The following is an 18,189-nucleotide window of genomic DNA, read 5'->3' as shown; positions in this document are numbered from 1 at the left end:
TTCTTTTATGGCTAGAGAAGTTGAGCATTTCTTCATTTGTCTATTGGCCATTCTTATTTCTTCTTCAGAGAAGTCGTCTCTCTTTAAGTATTTAACTCACTTATTTATCGGGCAGTTGTTTCTTTAACGATTTGTTGTTGGGGGATTTAGTTTTTTGAGTTCCAAGTATATTTTAGATATGAGACACTTGTCCATTGAATGGCAAGTGAAGATCTTCTCCTAATCTGTAGGCTTTCTGTTGATCTTGCTAGCTATGTCCTTTGCCACGCAGAAGCTCTGCAGTTTCATGCAATCTCTTTTGTTCAACATTTATTTGATTTGTTGTGTTTCTGGGTCTCTATTAAGAAAATTTCAGCCTGTGCCAAGGAGACCTAGGGTTTCTCCTATCCCTTCCTGTAATGTTTTCAGGGTGTCTGCTTTGACTTCGAGGTCTTTGATCCATTTGGAGTTGATTCTGGCACAGGGTGATATACAAGGATCTAGCTTTAGTTTTCTACAGGTGTTTAACCAATTTTGCCACCACCATTTACTGAAGAAGCGAATGACAGGATTTTTTTAAAGGTAATATTTTATCAAGTTTATATACATCAATTCATTTGTACATTTTGCAAGTATGCATCATTATATTCTGGGTAGTATGTTGTAAGTTCAAAGATGAGTAAATACAGCATTTGTCTAGCATAGAAAAGACTAACATTGAAAGATAACATACAAGCCGGGCACTGGTGGCTCATGCCTGTAATCCTAGCTACTCAAGAGGCTGAGATCTGAGGATTGCGGTTCAAAGCCAGCCCGGGCAGGAAAGTCCATGAGACTCATCTCCAATAAACCACTAGAAAACTGAAGTGGCGCTGTGGCTCAAGTGGTAGAGCACTTGCCTTTAGCTGAAGAGTGCAGGGACAGGGCCCAACCCAGAGTTCAAGCCCCATGACCAACCAAAAAAAAAAAAAAAAGAAAGAAAGATAAAATGCAGATGTTAACTTACAGACTAGTTCTTGCATCCTCTTTATATGATTTATGTTATATATACCTAATTCATTGATTACATCCTGGATCATGCTTTAAACTGCTTCTTTTGAGTTGTAACTATTGTCAAAATAATGATTTAACTTATTTTTATATATTTCTTTTTTTATTATAATGGTTAGGAAAAAAAACAAATGAAAACCTAAATCTCTAGCAATCAATGCCATTTGTTCACCTGACAAGTGTCCTTCTAAAAACAGCAACTACATAACTTTGAGCTTACTTTACTACTTGAGGAGACTGGCAAATACAAGCCACATAGTATACTTTCTATGACCCAAACAATGAGAGGAAATGTTTATTCTTTAAAAAAACAAAAAGCATCGCTTGCTACATGAGCCAATTCTGAAGTCCTACAAGATGAAATGACTTATTTCTTAGATAAAAGGTCAAAAAAAGCTGAAGAAAATAAACAATCATAAGAAAAAAAGAAGAATTAATAATAACTCAAAACTCTCTCTGTCGACCACTGCAAAAAGACATTGAACTTCTTGAAAACACTATAAAATATATAATATTGGATAAAAGGACAAGTTTCCATAAAAAAATAATTCTGGCCAGAAGTGTAGGTGTGGCTTAAGTGGTAGAGCCCCAGACTTGAGGGAGAAAGCTTAAAGGAAAATACCAAGGGCCTGAGTTCAAACACCAGTACTAGCACAGGTATATGCATATGTACACACACATGTGCACACACACACACACACACACACATACATATATACATATACACAGAATCTGAAATAAGTTCAAACCTTGGGAGTCTGAACATATGGTTTATTCAAAACATAACTTCCATGTATATGGCATAAAGTATACCAAAACAAAACAATTCTATTTCTATGGATATTTCAACGGAAATCATATAAAATATTATGGTTCTAATTTACATGATTACAACCTGTAAGATGTCATTCTATTTTTATTTTCTTTAGAGATAACAAAGATAAAAGAAAATACATTTCCATTTGCCCTTTCCAAATTTTCTGAAGTTGATCACAGACAGGTAAAATACTGTAATTCCAGGCTTTGTTTCATAGTTAACAAGGATAATAGAGCTAGTGGGTGTCTCTGTATAATAGCTAATGAAAAGAGTTGATTTTCCTGTTTGTCATTAATCTCTAGGAAAAGGTTTCAGATGACTGATAGTACCATTCTTAAAAATTAATGTAGGTGGAATGTTTTGTAGGTCTGGTGAAATTTATTTCAAGGATACATTCTACCAATGTAGAAAAGATAAATATTTATCCATTACATACCAGAACTTCCTATGTTTATCTCAACCCATGTTTTATTTACAGTCAAAGTTTACAGGAATTTTCTATCTTTTAAAGAAGTCGCGTAGGCTCAGAAGTTAAAAAAAAAAGTCAGAACAACACTGATCTTGTCAATGAAGTTGAATACTCAAGATAAAAACTAAATGCAAAATGTAAAAGCATTAAGTGAAATATGTGCACTTATAAAATGCTTTATCTTTAGAAACCATTATTAGAAGTTGTTTTTAAGTGTCCTATCTAAGGAAAAATGGTATGATATGATAATGCCCAACTACATTTAAACCAGCTTAAAATCTAGTTGGGGACCCCAAATGACGTTAATTAAGTAAAATTCTAGCTAAGAAGAACAAACATTCACATGTTGTGTTTATATGAAATATGGAGACAATTCTGGCAGAGGAAGTTGAAAAGGAGATTTTAAGATACGTACAAACCCTAGAAATCTAGGATTTGGTTTGAGAAAGAACAGAGGGAAGCCATTCAAAGCTGTGAAGCAGGAATGAGTAGAACCTGCCCCAGAAACAGGAAACTGGTTGGTAGAAATGTACTGATAAGCACATGGCTCATGCCTAGCTACTCAGGAGGCTGAGATCTGAGGATCACAGTTCAAAGCCAGCCCAGGACAGAAAGTCTGTGAAGCTCTTTTCTCCAATTAATGACCAAAAATACAGAACTAGAGTTATGACTCAACTGTTAAGAGTGCTATCCTTGAGCACAAAAGCTCTGGGGCAGTGCCTAGGCTCTGAGTTCAAGTCCCAGGACGGATGTGCACAAATCAGTGATTACTGCACATTAGTTTGCATGTTATTCAATAGGCAACAAGAAAGTATTTCTAAAGATTAAAGTCATGTTCTACTCAGAGGCACTAGATGGACTTAAAGTGGTAAGAAATGAATAGAAGGTTGATGATCCTGTGATAATGAGTGAAAGGAGGAGTTTTCCTGGGGAACTTCTTTGCTTAAAGTATGAAAGGCAGGAAGCGTATGTGATTTTTCTAAAAAAAGTAAGTCCTACATACATGATTTAGTTTGAAACTTAGGTTACATCTTCAGAAACTGATGGCAGACGAGGCTAGACATGTAGATCTGAGAGGAAGGCTAAAACATTTAGGTTTTATTCACAGTCATTTAGGTTCAAGTTCCCATAAGTTTGACCCTCAGGCAGAGGTTGCTTTGAGGAAAGAAAGGCCTTCCCAAAATAAATCTGTCTGAGTTCTCCTAACAGAGTAAGTCTTTTTGTTTAATAAAGCTATTTCTTGAAAATAGTCAGATGGACTATTGCACAAATGTAATTTATATGTGATAACTGCATTTTATCATTGTCATTATCTGCAGAATAAATGAGGGCTCTGATACAGCTGGGAAAAGAATAAAGAATTAAATTATAGTAGTGATTTAAAAGTAGATTTTTATTTGTATGCCTCAGAGACTAACATACGTGAAAATGACAGGTGGAGTATGAAAATAAGTGCCAATTTTACTTTCTTCTTATGATATCAGATAAGGATCTTAATTATATTCTTTATTTCTGGTATTTGAATTATGTACAAAACACTTTTATTATCAAAGTTCTATAAAATTGGAGTATTTTAATTCTGAAAAATGAATGTAAAAATATATTTTGGGGCTGGGAAGGTGGCTCAGTGGTAGAGCGCTTGCCTTGCATGCCTGAGGCCCTGGGTTCCATTCCTCAGCACCACATAAGCAAAGAGAAAAAAGCCGGAAGTGGCTCTGTGGCTCAAGTGGTAGAGCGCTAGCCTTGAGCTGAAGAGCTGAGGGACAGTGCCCAGGCCCAGAGTTCAGGCCCCACAATCGGACCAAAAATAAATAAATAAATATATAAATAAATAAATATATATATATATATATATATTGCCACAAAGCCTAGTAAGTGTATATGTGAAAAAACATGGTATTAAATATTCCCTAAATATTCTTAAATATATACTAATTTCCTAATATATCATCCAGCAGAATAAGCCAATATTGGTATCTCTTTGCTTAGCTTTCCACTGAGTTTTTTTCTGAATTTGATCTTAGGCACTTCTCTTTAAAATACTTATTTTTTTATATGTAAGTAGGGTAATATTTTTCTGAGGACATAATCTATGGCAATGTTTACTTTTTTCTCTTAAAATGTAAAATTAATGTTTTCAAGGTAGTATATAGGATTACTATAGAACAAATTCTAAGTTATAATAGTAAAACAAATGTGATCAGGACTTAAAAGACAATTGGGCACCAGTGGCTCAAGCCTATAATTCTAGCTTCTTAGGAAGCTGAAACCTGTGGAACATGGTTCAAAGCCAGACCAGGCAGAAAAGTCAGAGACTACTTCTCCAATTAACTAGCAAGAAAGCTGAGCTGCAGATATGATTTAAGAGGTAGAGCACCAGCCAAGCAAGCATGAGGCCTGAGTTAAAACCCTAGGGCCAAATAAACAAATTAACAAAAATCACAAAGAATGAAATTAAAATGTAAAAGATAAATGACTCCTTTTAGTTTTTCCTAAAAAAAAATCACAGTTTTCCTTCTGTAAGTCTATGCAACTTAAAATGCAAATGGTTTTTCTATTTGTTTGGGGGAACTGATACATAGAATACAATCCATTTGAAACACACATATATGTTTTAGATTCATATATATATATACACACAGATATGTTTGTATATATATGAACTATAAAACACAAGGCTAATTGAAGAATCCTTAAGCCAAATATTTATCCAACGTGCTTCACATTATGAGATTAAAAAGGTTTAAAGGTTAAACGTATTCTTCTCATAAGGATGTTGTATATAGAAAATTAATTAACTGCATGAAGCCCTAGCTGCAGGCCCTGATATATTCATGCTCAATTATTTGGTGTCAACTATGATTCAGTAGGTTGTGCCAAGACAGACTGACATCAGAAGAGTGTTTATCAAAGTGTTCTACCTTGTAAACTATAGTTTACCAGGTAAACTATAGTGACCTTGTGAAACATTATAATGGCATTGCATTTCTAATTTAGATAGAATATTAAATATATGGCTCCTGTTAGTTTGCCTAGCATAATGGAGTTTTCAGCAAAGGTTTTCCTTTTTTTTAAAAAAACCAAATACAGCACAATATTGCTATGCAGAATGGGAAACTGGATGGCAGTCCCATGGAAGCTGCTTTACAGCAAGCACCCCTGACTCCCCCCAACACCCCAGATCCACGAAGCCCTCCAAATCCAGAGAGCATTGCACCAGGTAAGCAATCCCCTTACAAATACAACAGTAAGATCGGTGTACACTCATTTGAAACTCTCTTAAGTGACGTGTGTGTGTGTGTGTTGTCCTGGGGCTTGAACTCAAGGTCCTGGCACTATCTCTGAACTTTCTTGCTCAAGGCTAGTACTCTACCACTTGAGCCACAGCTCCACTTTTCTTTTCTTTCTTTTCTTCTGAGGATCATGGTTTGAAGCCAGCCTAGGCAGAAAAGTCCCCATGAGACTCTTATCTCCAAATAACTACTTAAAAAACAGAAGTGGTGCTGTGGCTCAAGTGGTAGAGCACTAGCTTTGAGGACAAAGAGGTTCAGGGATAGCGCCCAGGCCCTAAGTTCAAGCCCCACAACTAACAAAAAAGAAAGAAAGAAAGAAAAGAATATGTATTAAAGGCATAATGGCTTATGCCTTTAATCCTAGCACTTGTTAACATAGGTAGGGCCTAAGGATTGAGTGAGTTTGAAGTCAGCTTGAATTACATAGTGAGTCTGAGATGGATGTGGGTTATCTAACAAGGCATTTTCTCAAACAAAGAGGAGTAGAGGAAGGAGAGAAAGAGGAGGAGGAGAAGAAGGAAGAAGAGGAGGAGGAGGAGAAACAGATGAGGATTTTTTTCATTGTCATAAGAAGAAATCAAATCTTCATTTAGGAATATTTCTAAGTAATAATAATAATATCATACTGACATATGAAATCACTCTGCCAGCTATTTAGACAGTAATGTGTTGTGTTGGTGTCAGTACCAAGGCTTGATCTCAAGAATGTGTGTTCTTGCCCAGCATTTTCCCTCAAGGCTGTTACTTGAGCCACACCTCCACTTCTGGCTTTTTGCTGGTTAACTGAGGACAAGAGTCTCTCAGATTTGTCTGCCTGAGCTGGTTTCAAACCTCACTCCTCAGATCTCAGCCTCCTGAAAATGATTTAAAAGTCATTCCAGAAATTTGTGTGGTTTTTATATGATGCTCCCCAAAGTTTTTAGTTATTTTTAAGAATAACAAATCAGAGTGGTGAGACCAGAAACAGAAAATCTAGGTTAAAGTATATATATATACAGAGGTACAAAGTAAATATAGGGTGGAGGCATGGAGAAGGCTAGGATCTCAATAAGACAGTTTGCATTTTGAAGCAGAGATATTTTATAGGCCATTCAAATAGTTAATCTAGCTTTGACCCAAATATTACTTCTGAAGAATAAGCTTTAAGAGGAGGAAGATTCTATTTTTGTTGTTATTTTTGTGTAGCCTCACATATAATCAGCATTCTGTTTTTAATTAAATTAGTTACAAAGTTTCAAGTCTAACGTAAGTGAATATAAGGGACACCTTTTTTTTCCAAAAAATTAAATGAATAGTTTTACACAAACAGATAGAAAGATAATAGATTCTAAATAGATGATGACAGATGATAGAAGGATAAATGATAGATGACAGATAGAGATTCAAGGGGAAAATAATGTATTATTCAGAAAAATTAAACATTGCCAGGTACTGATGGCTCAAGCTTGTAATTCCAGCTAGTCAGGATATGGAGATCTGAGGATGGCAGTTCAAAGCCAGCTGGGGCAGGAAAGGTCTTTAGAATTTTAGCTCCAATTAACCACCAGAAAACCAGAAGTTGTGCTGTGGCTCAAGTGATAGAGCACTAGCCTTGAGCAGGAAAGCTCAGTCTTAGCCCCATAACTGCCTCCTCCCCCCCCCCAAAAAAAAGAAAGAAAAGAAGAGAAAAATTAAACATCAAGAAGAGTGACTTCTTTTTAGAATTCCAGCAGCTTACAGGAGTTTAAATATCCAACACTTTCAGACTACTGTTGTGTGAAGGGTCATAAAAAAGGTTAATTACTCATCAATTTATCCCAGCATGGAAAATTGGACACACGGGACTGGTTGGTGGCATTTAGCAACTCTAGGACATTGTGTTTGTTGACAACAAACTGTTTGTGCTATTTCTCCAAAGGATATTCTGGGCCCCTGAAGGAAATTCCCCCTGAAAGATTCAACACCACCGCTGTCCCTAAGTACTACCAGTCCCCCTGGGAACAGGCCATCAGTGATGACCCGGAGCTCTTGGAGGCTTTGTACCCTAAACTTTTCAAGCCTGAGGGAAAGGCAGAACTACCCGATTACAGGAGCTTCAACAGGTAATTCAGGCATCTGAGGTGACACTGTTGGCATGTGATGCTAAGATGTTTCCCGCACATAGAGGAATGAATCTCCTGGTAGGAAAAAATAAACATTTGTCTTTTATTTTCAGAAAGTAGATTTTCAGAAAATTAAGAGCGGGGATTCAGTGGATCACACATGATTAAACACAAATGGTAACAATTGCTGAAAATATATGTGCGAGAGCACACAATGCCTAAGGCTTTGTTTATTAAGGGCATGTTGTTACTGAACAATTATACAGTGTGATTCTATCTTCTGGATTACATGTTTGCAAATGAGAGTATAAAATGTTATATATGTAATTTTTTAAATTCTAGTGTGGAACTAATTTCCTAAGAACTAGAAAAGCTTGCATAAGCAAACTTTGTGTGTGTGTACGTGAGTTCTAGATCTTGAACTCTGGCCATGGGCACTGCCCCTTCCTCAAGGCTACCCCTCAATCACTTCAACAGCAGCTCTACTTCCAGTTTTGGTACTTAATTGGAGATAATTTCACAGACTTTCCAGCCTCAGCTGGCTTCAGATGGGTGATCCTGAGATCTCAGATTCCTGAGTAACTAGGATTAAAGATGTGAGCCACTAGTGGCCAGATACAAACAATTTTTTTAAATGATTGAAAAGCTATCAAGAAAGTGTATTCTTGAAGGCCAACATCCTGGAAAAAAGAGAACTCTAGAGATGGAAACCCAACATTTGGTGCTTCTCCCCTCTAAGTACTGCTGGTCACTGGTAAAATCTAAGAGGCTGAGAAGCTGAGCAAAATTTTCTAGCAGTTTCTAGCTTAGGAAGACTCAAAATAGGATTATAAGAACCTCTAAAATGGAGGTGCCTAGTGGCCATTCCATGACTTCAGCTGGAAACGTCTAGTGAAAATATTTCTTAAAAGTAAAAGTTAAATAAAAACATGGTAATAGATTCATTTGTATTCCCATGTTATGATACATAATGATTACCTATCAATATAGCATAGGGAGCAGGATGCAGTCTGACTACATCCAGTGGTGATAAAATGGATGAAGATTGGATCCTAAGTATATTCACAATCTCAAAATAGCTGAATACAACTTTGTATTCTTGTACTCTCTTGACTATAGTCAAATGTTATGCAGCATTCAAACTTGTGGAACATGTAAGAAAAAGTAAACTTGGAGCAAAGAGATTTCCAGCTCTGCTTTACATTTTTCTCATTGGTATAATTAATTTTATGATTAGATATCTTTATATCTATACACAGTAGCTATTTTGTAGAACTTCTATGCGACCCTCCTACCCAACAGAATAGTTAGCTATTATTATGATTGTATTATGTGTTCAGTGCTAATAATAATTTTTAGGAACCTAACTCCACTATTCTCTAATCAACATAAACAAGGAAGCATCTATTAACAGTGCGGGTGAATGAAACATACCTATTATTCACAACACAGATGACAAAGTGTAAAGGACTTTTAATCATACCTATTTCTACAGAATTACTCGTGGAATTATAGAGATGCAAGTATCTTTGAATAGGGTATTCGGATAGGGTATTTCATGGCAAAATTTTACTTTAGTACCTTTGAGAAGGACTTGAAACTATTTTCATAGATCTTTAAAATCTTACAGGAAGCCTCTCACTTTGAATGCTAAAGGATTCCCTTTCATTTGTATGTAGAAGGCAATAAATTTCAAATAAACAGGATGTAGTCTCAGTGTTGCCAAAGAAAAGAAAAGAAAATCCTGCTTTCCAAAGAGCAACTTTTCACTGGCTCTGTGCTAAAAGGTAGGAGACCAATGATGGGACAGAAGGAGAATTCTGATGTTTACAAGGGTAGAAAATGACCCACTAATTCATCCAGAGTGGGGAGAAAAAACCCACAGAACTGGCTAAGAAGAAGGAAAGCAGCTCACTAAATATAAAACCCCAACAGTCAATCTGAGTACAGAGGAACTTTCTTCTTTGAGTTAGATCAGAAAATAAATACATGAATAAAATTTATTTCGGGAATCAGATTCAGCTTGAATCTAGAAATGTTCTTCTTTGGCATCTTGGATCTAATGGGTGACTCTATTCCTTTGTTAAAAAACCCCAGTGATAGGTGTGCCACCTGTCAAGATCCCCTTGAAAAGAGACACACAGTTGGTTTAGTGTTATACTGTCCTTATCTTCACATTTCAAATTATTTTCAAATTTAAGTGACTATAATATTATTTTCCATTTTGAGGCCTGAACCCAGTGCCTTGGGTGTTTTTGGCAGTCTCTCTGCCCATTGAGCCACAATCCTAACCTCCAATTCTTACTAATTTTCTAATGAGGCGTATTATTTTTCTGTTTTGTACTGATCCCTAAGGCTTATAATGCTGGTCTTGGTCTAGAACTCTAAATTTAAGGAAGTGGGTTTTTGTTTTTGTTTTTTCTGTTTTGCATAAGGCTTCTCTGCCCTCAGGCCATTCTTCTGTTACAGTAACTAATTTATGTCATATACCTCTCCCTGTCCCCTGCTCACTCTTTGCTAGTCAGCTCATTGGAGATTAAAATACTGTGCAGTCTTTTCCTTGGTATTCACTTAGCAGAATATCTAGACAGACTGAATAATGAATGAACCAGCAAATGAACAATCTATTGTCATACAATAGCAAATATCTTAATGTGATAAAACATTCCCTTGCCTATCTTAAACATCTAAGAATAAGACATTTCCTTATGTACTGCATCTAATTTGAGTCAGATGTTTATCATCATTAAATCAGAAAACAAAATGTGGAACACTGAATTAGATGATCTTGTTAGGAGTCTGACAGCAACCATATGAGATTGAGTGGTTGGATATGATATAAACACATAGTCCGTGTAGGCTGAGATTCTAAAATACACTTCTGAACCTAGGAAGTGGTTTGAGAGGTCTGGTGATCTAGTTCAGTAGTAGAGCATTTGCCTAGTAGGGTTAAGTTTGAAAAATTGTAAGAATTCTTTTGTGGGGGGTGTGCAAGTGACTAGCAAAGTAGAATTCCAGCAAGTCTGGATACCAAGGTTCAAATCATGGTTCCCTAAATTAATGGGTACATGACTTCGGGCAAGTCATTTAGCTTATCTCTGTCAAATGGGGTATGAATAAAATCAACTCAGAAAGGTTTCTGTGCAGATTTAATAAGATACTCATGTGAAGCCTTTGGTAGATCAAAGTATGGCTGCAAATCAACAGCATCTGTACCACCTGGAAACTCGCCAGAAATGCAGAATGCTAGGGGCTACCCAGGCTGACTATATTAGCAACCACACTTTAAGGAGCTCCTCAAGTGGTATTGATACCAAGAGTGTGACAAGCACTTGAAGCAGTGTCTGGTGCATAGCATCCATATGATAACTATTAGCCCTCCCCCAGTACAATGCTTTCTGAAGGTTAATAATCCTAAAATACCTGAATGCTGTCTAATTTGGTAAAGGCCTTTCTTTTTTCCAATTGATCTCTTATTTCTAGAAAAGTGGGTTTCCTTCCTGGACAGAAGTCCGTGCTAACATGATTGCTGAAATAGTGATCAGGACAAGGTTGTTGGAACTACCTTACGATCTGTTCTCCAAATTCTCCCCAGCAAGTTAGGACACAAAGGATAAAGTCAACCATTTTGAGAAGAGGTACAATAGAACATGATGTATTATCTAGCTCTTCAGAGAGGGGAAAATACCATAGTCAAGAAAAATTGGCTTTAATAATATGGCATAGCATGTCTGTCACCGCCATGGTTGAGGCCACTGTGCACATTCCCTCACTCACCAAAGATTTCTCTTTTCTTTCTTTCTTTTTTTGGTCAGGGACCAGATTTACCTTGTACCTGACACTTTCACTCATTGGTTAGCACTCTATAACTGAGCCAGACCTCTACCAAACATTTTAACATCTTCTTTACTGCCTCCCTCTCTTGTAATTTTCCTGTTCTTGATTTTTGGTGGCCTCACTACCCATGCAAATTATCCAACAAACTTTGCTCTTTCAAGTTACAACCTCTTTAAAGGATTATTTTCTCAACTACATCTTAGTCTTGGCTAATCTTAAAACGTATCCTTAATATTACCTGTGTCACCTCCCAAATCCTCAAGTCAAGCATTCTACTCTCTCACAAACACTTTATGTCTTTACAGTTCTTTTTTTTTTTTTAACATTTTGAGTAATGCTTCATTCCTCTCAACAAAGCCACCTCTTTTTAAAAAGGTCATCATCCCCTTCCTTACTTAGATTCTATAGTCCACCAATATTTCATTACATATACTCATGGCTCTCCTGCTTCTCTGTTATGCTCAGCTGCTAATGTTTCAGCTCTGGCCAATACTGTTTGTTTCTTCACAGTCTTAATGTGAGCCAAATGGAAAAGAAAGCTTCTTGACTGTCTCACCTTCAGTTGATAATCACAGATCCAGCACTATCAGATAACCTTAGAACATGCTATAGCCATTTCTCTCCATCAGTCTCCTAAAGATAGGCTATACCTCCTCTTTCCCCACATGGGCAAAATCCCACCCCACTCCACCATCAGCTGATGGCTGCAGGTGTTATTTCTGTGAGAGTGGAAGCAAATTGAAAGAGATCGAAATTGTTTTCCTGTTAACAAGGTTACCAACTGAGTGCTGATTCCATAAGCTCTTTACTTTCTTGTCAGAAATCTGATGAGTTACCCAACAGTTCCTAAAATCAGCCCTCACAAATACGATTATTCCCAGCCCCTCTTGTCCACTCTCAGACTTAGCCTACAATTGCACCTACTCTTGTTCATCACTTTTTTTCTCTTTCTCCCTACTGGGTTCTTACTCTTAGTATAGAGACAAATTTAAATGTCTCTTAAATAAAAATCTTCCTTTTTCCTAAACTTCCTTACTATCTAGTATTTCTATCCAATTTCTTGAAAACAAAAATATTTTCAAAGGAGTTAGGCTCCAATGGCTCATACCTGTAATCCTAGCTTACTCAGGAGGCTGAGATCTGAGGATTGAGGGTCAAAGCCAGCCTGGGCAGGAACATCGGTGAGACTCTTATCTCCAATAAACCACCAGAAAACCAGAAGTGATACTGTGGCTTAGGTGGTAGAGTGCTCCCCTTGAGCTGAAGAGCTCAGGGACAGTGCCCAGGCCCAGAGTTCAAAACCCATGACCAACAGGAAAAAAAAATATATATATATATATTTCTTCCCTCCTCCAAAGGGGTATTTATCACTGTATATACTTCCTCATGTTTCATTATCTCTTGAACGCATCTCAAACCACTCTAATATAAACAGATATTCCCATGTTTATGTTCCATAGTGAATTCAGTTATAAATTCATTCAGCTTCACAACAGAATATGTTATTATTTTCTTTCCTAAACACAGATTGTATTCATTGCTTTTTAGAGCACTAACTCTCCGGAGTCTCCATCTCCTCCTTCTTAGCTTCCACCGCTAGATCCTCCCTTTCCAAACGCTGAATGGTAGAACACTATTTTTTCTCTTTACTGTACACTCACTCATTCTGGGCTGTGACTTCCTGACATTCCATCCATTTGATGAGCATCTACTTGCTGGTAAAGCCAATGAGATATTCTGTGCTGAACCTTTCCTTGAGCCTCAGCCTTCCACAGGACATAACCTAACATGTATGACTAACAACCATATGACAATTAATGTCAGAAAGGAACCCAAACCAACTGCTATTCCAGTCTATTTTTTGCCCGATTTCTTTTTTTTTAATTTTTATTTTTTATTGTGAAAATACAGTACAAAGGAGTTACAATTACATGGGCAAGATAACGAGTTCATTTCCTATCAAGCATTGTTGCCTCCTCTTTGCTTCCCCTTCCAATCCCTTCCCATCCTCCCCCCACCTTCCCCCACCCGATCTCCCTCACCACCACAGTTGTAAAGTTCGTTTTTCGACATAAGGACATGTCTTAGTACACTCCATGTTGTTCAAGTAAGCATCAAAGAACTTCATTCCATTCTTCCTCTAGTATTTGGATACCTTTAACCAAGTCCTGTGGGCCCCACCTTCAAAAAGCACTCAGTTACTTCTTAATTAGCATCTCCAGCGTTAGAAACCAAGTGATGGATCTCTTCCTTTGCTTAGTGTAAGTGCTTTTAGACTGGGCTTTCTACTTGTACTGTTTTCTTCCTCTATGCTGTTTTCCACACAACAGCTGGAGAGAGATGGTTTAAAAAGAGAATCAGATCACATGTTCTTCCTGCTAAACATGCTATTACCACTTAAGTGCAAACTTGCTATCAGGGTCTGAAGACTTACAGTTCTTGCCCCTGTGTCTCCAACCCCTGTGTCTCCAGCTTTCTCTTCTGCTCTCCTAAGGGTCACCTAGGACCTGCCATGCTGGCCTTCTTAATAAAACTCCATTTATAAAACTCCATTGTACCTTGGTGCCTTTTTCCTTTTTGTTCTTCTTGTCCACAATGCCTTCCTCGATTATCAGATAATTCAGTGGTTCCATCTCATGCTCTGCTGAAATGACATTTTACAGACAATTATATTTCAATAGTGCTCATTTCCTTGAACTAAAACTGCAGCAATGGTATGAGCATATGAACTTCCCAACTCCTCGCTCTCCTCTACATTTCCTCATTGCACTACTCAGTAAGTTATGCTATTGATTCATCTTCCCGAGATGCAGATACAAGTAGACAGCAGCAACTTTGTGCATCTTATTTAACACTATGATCTTGGCATCCACTACACGACCAGGCACCTGTAAGCACTTATTGAACACCTGTTGTGAAAAATTAATATAGTTTATAGGATTGTGTTTGACAGGTCGAGTCATTTCTCAGGTGAAAATGAGATGGCAAGCTAGCCAGACTTACTCAAGAATCCAACCTTTTATACGGTTGTGTTTTCTTTTTCTATTGCTCTATAATTTCTGTCATTTTCTTTTAATACATAGAGCATTCAGAAGACAGAAATCCTACTTTTATTTATACACTGCACCATTTTTTTGCTAGTCCTGAGGCTTGAACTCAGGGCCTAGGCACTGTCCCTGAGCTTCTATTGCTCAAGGCTAGCATTCTACCACTTGGGCCACAGCACTACTTCTAGCTTTTACTGTTTATGTGGCACTGAGGAATCGAACCAAGGGCTTCATGCATGCTAGGCAAACACTCTACCACTAAGCCACTTCCCAGCCCTCCATTTTTTTTGTGGCAATACTAGGGCTTGAACTCAGGGCCTAGGCAATATCCCTAAGCATTTTTGCTCAAGGCTAGTGATCTACCACTTGAACCACAACTGTACCTCTGCCTTTTTTTTAAGTGCTTAATTAGAGGGAAGAGTCTCACTGACTTTCTTGCTTGCACTGACTTTGAACTGTAATCCTCAGACCTCAGCTTCCTGAGGCATGAACCTTTAATATATGGCTACTCCACATCATTTTTTGTTTAGTTAAATGCACACATTAACAATCTGTCTAAATTATTATATTCAAGAACAAAATTATGACTTCTGACTATGACCTTTTATACACAAGAGAATAAAATCTCTAACTACTTATTCCACTCATGTACTCTGCCACCAGGTAATACTGGCTAATTTGTACTTTTCTGTAGTATAAATAGTTAAACCAGATAGGCCTTTTTTCTTGGCAGTATCTAGCTTTGTGAATATAGTGCCAGTATTGTGGCTTGAACTCAAGGCTTCAGGCTCCTGCTTTGCTTTTCTAGTCACAGTTCATACTCCACCACTTGAGCCTTTCCACCAGACCCTGCTCTCTGATGCTTAGTTGGAGATAAGAGAGTCTTTTGGATTTGGTTGGACCTAGTGGGCTTTGAATCTTTATCCTCAGATCTCAGGTTCCTCAATAGCTAGAATGATAGATATGAACCACTGACTCCCAACCCATGATCACATTTTAAAGTGTTTTTATTGTCACTGCCAGTACTTTTTCACAGTATGACTTGAGTTAATTAGTTATCCATCAGTTAGCTGGAGCACATTCAAGTCATTCTCTTAGGAAGAGAATACCAATCTAAACCATGCCTACTTTCTTTTAACCTTGGTACATGAAGAATTAGACAAAGCTTTTTTCCTCTTTAACAGTTGACATTTTCCTACTCCCTTTAAGAATTCAATGTTTTGAAAAAGATTATAGCAACTCAATTTTTCCATCCCTCCTCTCATTCTCATTCCCAATATGGGTAATTAAAATTCTAACAAAAATGCACAGGTAGTATTTTTTCCCTAATTACTATTGACAAGAATTTGTCGACTCATTTTGCTCTATAATCTCTACTTCAACTCAAGAAAGTTGTCTTAGATCATGTCTTTGGCTCCTCATTATGATCCTCATGTTTTGTTTTTTCCCCCTCTGGAAGCTTGAATATCCTCCATATGGATTCATTTATAATATTTATTGTGTTGTTTGCTTCCTTTCTTAGAGAGCCCTTTCACATAATTTAGCATGTTTTTTCTATGGAAAAGACAAAAATTATACTGTCTCTCAAAAGATAGCAAGTTCTTTTTTATTCTTTTTATCTGAGAATGCCAAAAACAGAGGGGTTACAGTTACATAAGTCGGGCAAAGAGTACATTTCATTTTGGATGTCCTCCCTTCCCTCCCAGTTTTTCTCTCTCATTCCACTCACAAGTATATAGTTCATTTTCAACATGGAATCAGCAAGTACCATTGCTGCATGTTTACTCTTTGTCCCTCCATTTCTGTGCCTCCGCTTACACTCCCAAGAACATAAAGATGAACAAACAAGACAATAAGAAAACAAAAGCAGCAAAAAGCAATACCGTCTTGTTTCCATTTCCTACAGTTTATTTCGATAAATATTATTTTGTATGATCAGATACACTTAGGCATTGCAAGCTCTTTGAGAATAAAGGCCATTTTTTGGGGGGGGGTCCGGTCATGGAGCCTGAACTCTGGGTGCTGTCCCTCAGCTCTTCAGCTCAAGGCTAGCACTCTACCACTTGAGCCACAGCGCCATTTCTGGCTTTTTTCTTTTTGCTTATGTGGTGCTGAGGAATTGAACCCAGGGCTTCAGGCATGCAAGGCAAGCGCTCTACCACTGAGCCACCTTCCCAGCCCCTAAAGGCCATTTTTTTATTTCTACTTATTTGATCTAGGAAAATAATAGATATTTATAATTAGTATTTGGTTTCATTAGATGGACTAAGATTATCTGGTAACGTAAGAACATGAACTTACTAGAAAAAATGATGACAAAAATGAAAAAAATGAAACAAGAAACCGAGAGTTCAGTACATAAAGACAATAATCAAAGTTCACATGTTTATATAAGTGAAAGGAAAAAAGGATCATAAATCTAAAACATTTATAAACTAATTTAATTGCTACAGGAGTTAAGCTACAAAGTATAGTCTGGTGGGGAGATAGAACCAAAAGATCACACACTTGTAGGAAAGGCATCAGGAAGTATCTTAAATAGGAAAAACGTGGTTAGCAAACACATAGAAGTAAGAAATTTTTGTGATGAGCTTAGTGTACAGGTGAGAGATATTTTAACCCAAAAATAAGATTATAAAACAACTTTTAAATAGTGTGCTATCAAATACCTGGTTTAGCTTAAAGGCATTGTCTTTCAATGGCAAGGCTTGGACCCCAAGCTCAAATACTGAAAAACATATTTAGAATGCCCAAATAGTTTGCCTACAGAACTGTGAACTAAGTTTTTCCCCTGTTTTCTGGAAAATGATTTTGAATATTGTTATTACTTTTTTCTCTTCATTTCCCACAGAGTTGCTACCCCATTTGGAGGTTTTGAAAAAGCATCCAAAATGGTCAAATTCAAAGTTCCAGATTTTGAGCTACTACTGCTAACAGATCCCAGGTTCATGGCCTTTGCAAATCCTCTTTCTGGAAGACGGTCCTTTAATAGGACTCCGAAAGGGTGGGTATCTGAGAATATTCCCATTGTGATAACCTCGGAGCCTGCAGAGGATGCCGCCATGCCAGAATCAGAAGACCTCTGAAAAGGAAGCTGTACACTACACAGAAACCTTTCAATAGAAAAGTTCCTTTTTCACTATCCTGCTTATTGACAGCCACTTACATTCTTCACTAGTAGTGATGATTCAATAGCAATAAAAGAAGTTTCCTTTTTCTGGCATTTGACTTCAATCTCAGTTGAAATACTAAGGAACAATTAAAGTATTACTTTTAAAACTTATGACTTATTTGTATTCATCTGTAACTTTATTTTCACCTGGTTTAAACAGTCTAGCCTATTTGATGTGCAAATTCAGAGGGATGGAATTTTCATCTTTGGTTCATTTTATGTTATTCCAGAGTAAGTTCTAAAAAAAATAGAATGTAGAATCAAAGCACAACATAAACTATATAGACTTTTGAGTTTTATTTAATGGAAAAAGCTATAGAAGATGATGAATAATGTATTGATGGAGATAAGAGTTGGCTGCTTCCTCTCTGTTGGCCAGGACAAAACAGTATGTCTGAATGACATCTTTTCTTTCCTCACAGGCAATTCTGGACAACATTCTAA

General features: G+C 37.1%; 1 protein-coding gene across 1 annotated transcript in view; it reads left to right on the top strand.

Moving 5' to 3' along the window:
• Positions 1–17,659, top strand: part of Myoz2 (myozenin 2) — a 30,470-nt gene extending 12,811 nt beyond the window's left edge. Inside the window, exons 4-6 of the mRNA XM_013023777.1 lie at positions 5,406–5,535; positions 7,506–7,689; positions 17,425–17,659. Of these exons, the coding sequence (XP_012879231.1) occupies positions 5,406–5,535; positions 7,506–7,689; positions 17,425–17,659 (549 nt within the window). The remainder of the gene's footprint in view (positions 1–5,405; positions 5,536–7,505; positions 7,690–17,424) is intronic.
• Positions 17,660–18,189: the final 530 nt, after the last annotated feature.

This window comes from Dipodomys ordii, unplaced genomic scaffold (assembly GCF_000151885.1).
Source record: "Dipodomys ordii isolate 6190 unplaced genomic scaffold, Dord_2.0 Scaffold70, whole genome shotgun sequence".
Classification (NCBI taxonomy): Eukaryota; Metazoa; Chordata; class Mammalia; order Rodentia; family Heteromyidae; genus Dipodomys; species Dipodomys ordii.
The sequence above is the reverse complement of the archived record's forward strand: the minus strand, read 5'-3'. Positions and strand labels throughout refer to the sequence as shown.